At 35.2% G+C, this 6,614-nt stretch overlaps 1 protein-coding gene across 5 annotated transcripts in view; it reads left to right on the plus strand.

Moving 5' to 3' along the window:
* Positions 1 to 6,113, plus strand: part of PPP4R3B (protein phosphatase 4 regulatory subunit 3B) — a 50,465-nt gene extending 44,352 nt beyond the window's left edge. For all 5 annotated transcript variants that reach the window (XM_006778583.2, XM_006778584.2, XM_015557905.1 and 2 more), the window contains 2 exons: positions 381 to 583; positions 4,473 to 6,113. In XM_006778583.2, the coding sequence (XP_006778646.1) occupies positions 381 to 583; positions 4,473 to 4,568 (299 nt within the window). In that variant the 3' untranslated portion in view covers positions 4,569 to 6,113. The remainder of the gene's footprint in view (positions 1 to 380; positions 584 to 4,472) is intronic.
* The last annotated feature ends 501 nt before the right edge of the window (positions 6,114 to 6,614 follow it).

The raw sequence follows: 6,614 nt of genomic DNA on the forward strand, positions 1-6,614 counted from the left end.
AATTAAAATGTTAAAATCAAATCTGATATTGTTTTACCTTTTATTTGGTGTGTGGAAGGTGTGCGGAAGAGGGGGTAGTCTTATACGGCGAGTATATAACAAACTCTGTATTTTGAGTGGAAATGTTAGGGGGTCGTCTTATACGCCCAGTCGTCTTATACGCCGGCAAATACGGTATGATTCTTAAGGTCCTTTCTAATCCTGAGATTTCTAAGATTCCAAATAATAAAGACATCACTATACATATCATACTCTTCTACTCTTTTAACTCTTAGAAAGCAAAGACAATGTTTTCTAAGTTTTTAAATTATTGTTCTTTTCGAATGCTTTGACTTAGCAATATTTACTGATATAGGTTCAAAATTTTACTTTTGTTTTAGCAAAAGAAAGTGAAGACAAGGAAAACCTTCCAAAAAGGACATCTTCTGGTGGCTTCAAATTTACTTTCTCCCACTCGGCCAGTGCTGCTAATGGAGCCAACAGTACAAACAGTAAATCTGTAATGGCACAGACACCACCAGCAAGTTCCAATGGATCCTCTTCCAAAACGGCAACCTTGGCTTCATCAGTAACAGCCACCAAGGTATGTGAACCTTCTCTGCACATAAACTTTTCTTGTTTTCATCTGTAAAAATTATGTTTACTGAAGAAAATTTAGATAATAAAAATAATCCCAAAGAAGAAAAAGTTGCACAAGTCATCAGATAACATGACTGCTAACATGTGATTGATTTTTCTTTAGTATGTCTGTTTCTTTATCTGACATATAATTGAGGTCTTTCTATAAACAGTTTTCTATCCTGCTTTCATGTCTTTACTGTAATAACTTATGTTATTAAACATTATTGATGACTGTAGAATTTCATTTTACTTATCTGTATCATAATGTTTGTAAGCATCCCCTCCCTCCAGTAATATTTCAGATATCTGTTCATAGTCTTGCCTTTTAAAAGTTAGCTTATGTTTTCTCCTCCCCCCCCCCTCCCGCCCTCCGCCTGCTCGCCCACACCGCCCTATGTTTTCTTGAAATGAATGAATCTTCAGTTAAGGAATTACCTTTTGCCATTAGCATAGCAAATGTATTTCCCATTGGTTACTTTACTTTTTTTATGAACAAGTTTAAATTTTATATGAAACTTTTTTCTTTCATTTACGTTTTTATTATATGTAACCATCCTTTTCTCCAAAATGGAGTAGCTTAAAATAAAAAGGCATAAACATAGGGCAACTGTTAGTGAAAGGGTAAAAGGACAAGATGTAGGAAATGCCATAGTAGGAAACCTCACTGAAGTGATGCTTTTTGTTTTGAACACAAAGTACAAGTCCCAGGTTTTTGTACTTTGTGTTCAAAGTACAAACTATAGAATCCTTATTCAGTGTTAGAGTGAGGTGTGCTCTTAAATTTTATTTACAGAAGTAGCATTTTCAATGGGATTCTACTGCTTTTAAAACACATTTTATGATATTTTTTACTAGAAATTTTAAAATTAATTTTCACTTTTTGATAGGACAATTTAGTATAATATTGTGACATTGTATTAAAGATATTTACTGTGGAGTTATATTGTTTGGGTTCAAATCTTGGCTCTGCCTTTTACTAGCTGTTTGATCTTAAATAAGTTATTTAATCTCTCTGGGCCAATGAGAAGAACCTGTTGATACGGGCTTCATATAAGGAACTACAGCAAGGGCTCTGCTTTTTTCAGGGAGTGTTATGTGTAGTTTGGTTTGTTTTTTTCCTGGCTTAACGGTCTACTATACCTGGCAAGTAGGAACTTACCTGTTGGTGTTCTGAGAGCCTAGAGAGGAAAGAGAGCTTAGAGGGAGGGTGGGGTGTCTCTGCTCAATATACAAAATTTCAGTTCTTCCATTTTCAACCTGGTGCTTTACCGTTGCCTTTTCCTGTGCCTGAAGTGCAGAGCCATTCTGGTTCATTCTCTTTGTAGTTGGTGGTGATGGGAGAGCAGAAGTCTCCTGGAGAAGGGGGGATGCAGGTGAGGGAATGAATGGATTGTAGAATTGAGGTCTCAGCTGACTTAACTGTCTTCCCTGCTCTCCCCCGTGTTTTGGTGCCTTTACTTCCTATTTCTTTCTTGGGTTAAGTCAAATCAGATCTTTCTTGACATTTTCCTCTGTTAAAAATGAGTTACTAACTCTTGCCTCTGATTTCTCTTTCCCAAAATGCCTTGATAGCTTTTTTCTGTTTTCTCCTTTCCTGTATCATCTTTGTTAAAATATACTTTTTCAAATTTCTTTTGTATTTGTGTGTGGTGATATTTTGTTGTTGTTTCCTTTTTTAATTTCTTTGCTTTTTTAAAAAAATATATTTCGTTATTGATTTCAGAGAGGAAGGGAGGAGAGATAGATAGAAACATGAATGATGAGAGAGAATCATTAATTGGCTGCCTCCTGCATGCCCCCCACTGGGGATCAAGCCTGCATCCCAGGCATGTGCCCTTGTCCAAAATCGAACCTGGGACTCTTCAATCCGCAGGCTGATGCTCTATCCACTGAGCCAAGCCGGGCAGGGCCAGAGTATGCATTTTGGATTACAGGCTTTTTACTTCCAATATTTCACATTTTGTATTTTTATTCTTTTTATAGTAAAATGAGATTTTTAAAAAAATGTATATGAATTTGTTTATGGTGTGTGTGTGTAGATAAGAGATACAACTGAAAATTAAATTTTGTAGCTGTGTTTTAGATAAAATATTAATCAAGCAAATAAATTTTATTTTTTAAAATTTTTATTGAGTTTGAGAGAGAGAGGAAGAGAGAGAAATATCGATTTGTTGTTCCACTATTTATGCTTTTATTTATGCTTCTTGTATGTGTCCTGACCAGGGATCGAACCCGCAAGCAACCTTGGCATATCGAGGATGACTCTCTAACCAACTGAGCTACTCAGCTAGGGTTGGGGGGGGGACATTTTAAATGTTAACCATTTGGAACTGAAAAGTTTGTACATTATGATACATAATCCTAAGCATAATTAAAAGTTGCCTTGATAAGTTGCTATCATTTTTGTGAATAATTGACTGGTCTTTTTTTATGCTGAAATTTTGTTTACTTTCTCCCATCCAACTTGTTTGACTTAGAAACCAAATAAACAAATAATAATGATGTCAGTAATAGCATCTAATATCAGTTATTGAACTGACTATATAACAAGCACTGTGCCAAGGACATTATATGTTTTGTTTTCAAAATAGTTCAATAAGGTCTAAGTGCTACTATTATACTAATTTTATAAATAAGGAATCTGAAGCATAAAAATCACTTGCCCCCAAGGTCATGTACCTAAAAAGTGGTGGCATTGGAATTTGAAGTCAGTCAATATATTCTTAACAATTTAGCAATACTACTTCTTGCTTATCAAACTTAAGACTGTGTGTTAAGCTGAAAATGAAGCAGAAAGATTCTCACATATGTTTTATTTAGTTCACAAACTTTCAGCTAACCATTTCCAGCTGCTCCCAGGCCTTTGTTGATTAATATTACAGTGTTTTAGTTATATTCTGGTACAGTGTTAATTCCAGATACCTAGATTCTTTAGGTACTTAGTATTTGAAATAAGTCCAGTGCTTACAGTTGCCCCTTTAACCTGTAGGACAAGTGTATAAGTTTCATGTGACCCGTTTAAAATGAAAGCAAAACAGACGACATACAATTTTCTGGGTAAAGTGTCCAGGCCTTTAATAGGATTTTCAAAGGGGTTCATTACTCATAAAAGGTCAAACACCTGAATTACCTCATTCTTACTTTTCTTTTGGTTAGAAAGAGGTAGCCCTAACATTTTTATTTATTAGTGTTTAGGACCCATTTCATGTGTTTACTATTGTCTGCCATTTGAAATCACTATACTTAGTGATAAGATATATAATGAGGAGCCCTAGCTGGTTTGGCTCACTGGATAGAGCGTCGGCCTGGGGACTGAAGGGTCCCAGGTTCGATTCTGGTCAAGGGCACGTACCTTGGTTGCAGGCAAGTGGGGAGTGTGCAGTGGGGAGTGTGCAGGAGGCAGCTGATCGATGCTTCTCTCTCATCAATGTTTCTAACTCTCTATCCCTCTCCCTTCCTCTCTGTAAAAAATCAATAAAAATATATTTTTTTAAAAAAAACATATATAATGAGGAACAGAGACTCAGAGGAGACTTCTTGTCACTGACTGGCTATTCTCTCTAGTTTAAAATTAGAGAAATGAACTAGTTCCTCTCCAAAGTCCTTCCAGCTCCAAATGTCATGATTCTTTGTCCAGCCCTACTGTTTAGAAATACTTTTCCACAGTGAAACTTTGCTGAATTGAATTGTGAGGTATCATTAAAAATCCAAAAGAAATAGAAAGGTTGAGGATAATTGAGAGTGCCACCTTTCATAACTAAGTGTTCATCATTTCAGGCAGTTCCTATTTCAAATACAGTATATCTATTTAAGTTACACGTTTTTAAAAAAAATTTTTTATTCTCCAACAGGGAAGTTTGGTTGGTTTAGTGGATTATCCAGATGATGAAGAGGAAGATGAAGAAGAAGAAACATCTCCCAGGAAAAGACCTCGCCTTGGCTCATAAAATACTTACTGGGGACCTCCTACATGTGGTCTCACTAAAATGCTGCAACTTTTCAATGAGCTGAAAATCTGAATCAGAAAGCTTTCTCACTTGAACTTAAAAATATACAAGGAGTAGCAACAGACATTCGGTATATCAGCAAGGAGAGTTTACTTCTGTAAAAAACAACAACAGGCTTCCCAGAAATTTGATCGCTTGCTAGTAATTAAGGGGTTTGCCTTATAGGCTGACCAAAAAAAAAAAGGTTAATAGCCAGAACCTGGGAGATAGCTTCTCAGCAAGGAAGCTCTCAGATTTGGGGATGGTTTTAGGGGTGGGACAAGGTTGATAAAATAATATTAATACAGGGTTGCTCCAGGGAGGTATCAGTGTAGAAACAATTATAAAACTTCAGTTGAAAACCCAACTTATATAATGGTGCTGGCCATGTTCTTTTAATCAGTTGCCTCTTTTTAAAAGAAATTTTTATGGAAAACAGATTCAACTATCATTTAAAAAAATGAAGCTGTTGAGACCATTTCTTTGAAGATTTAACAGAAATTCAGCCTTTCCATGTAGGTGGAGGGAAGTACACCCTGTATTACAGCACATGTTGAGTTTTCTACACCAGAAATTTTCGTATGTATTTTGATGAAAACAAGCTGGATTCAAAACGGACAGTTTTGTTAATGTAACTTGAAAATCAGCACTTTTGGAGATAACAGATGCCAAGAATCAGTACAATAGTATTCCAGAATGATTTTCTCCGGAAATGGAAGTAGATTGAACAGAATGTTTTCTACTGCCTACCAGTACAGTCTTTTGTGGAAGACACTTTGAAGTTACTTTCTGCTTTTTTAGTAAATGGTCTCTCCAGAGCTGCAGGCAATTTTTAAAGTGTAATTTATAAAGACTGACATACAAAGAACAGTGCTGAATTAAGCAGAACTTAATATCTAGAGACCATGTTCATCCAAGAAGTTACTTCATTGTCAGAGTCAGTATGCAGCACATGAAGCTTTTCCATAAACAAACAAGGGTGTAATATGAAAGCTGCTTTTTTTAAAAGAGTAAAAGCACATTCCATGTACGTAAATGATTTTAAAATAAGTTGAGGCAAACAGTTAAGAGGTTTTTATTTTTAGAACAAGCAAGTTAACTGTAAATATTTTAGTGTTAGTTTGCTCATTTATGATCTGAGATAATGCTGAGGAAAAACATCCCCCTAACTACAACTTAATGCATTGGGGGAAAAATTAAAAATAGTAATTCCAGCTACTATCTTCAGGTCACCTCTGTAATGTGTTATGGGTCCATTTTTCTTGGAATAGTTTAAACTAAAGCAGTTTTCCCTGTTTGGGAGATTTTGTAGTTAATTTTAATTTTGGCTATTGTTTGGAAAAGATGGGCTGTCTGTGTAGATATGAAGTATAGTTTTTCCATAAAACAGATGTTTATTTTGTATTAAAAATACCACTGTACTTGTTTTACACCATTTGTATACATGTGGTGATATTAATGCTGAACTGTACAATTCAGGAATTAAAATGTGACCCTGTAATTCTATGATTGTTTTTGTTTGATTTGTTGTAAATATAAGTTAACTCCATTTGAGATATGTCCATTTTCCAATTAACTTTTGAAAGGCAATAAATTATCCATATTTATTATAGACCAGTAGGTCACACACCAGTCTGAATGAAAGAATTCTAAACAAATAAGGGTCAGCTGCACTTTAAATATCACCAACTCTACTTATATAAGGTGTGCCTCGGGCAAACTAAGTCCCAGCACCAAAGCATCACAACATGGGGCTATTACAATACCCTTTTTTGATTATAGGTACACATAATGAAAAAGACCTCCACCTCATAAGGCAAGTGACTTAAGATCATTTGAACCACGATCAGTTACATTACCATATGAATGCATTTTCTTTCAAACAAGTTTACACTTGACTTTTCCTGATTAAGTAGTTTTAAGTTCCAATAGGAAGTATTATCTTTATAGCTTATGAAGAGTTTAATTTTCCTTTCTGAAGAACTGTCATGAGTCCTAAACATTTAA

The sequence above is a fragment of the Myotis davidii genome, unplaced genomic scaffold (assembly GCF_000327345.1).
Source record: "Myotis davidii unplaced genomic scaffold, ASM32734v1 scaffold6, whole genome shotgun sequence".
Taxonomy (NCBI): domain Eukaryota; kingdom Metazoa; phylum Chordata; class Mammalia; order Chiroptera; family Vespertilionidae; genus Myotis; species Myotis davidii.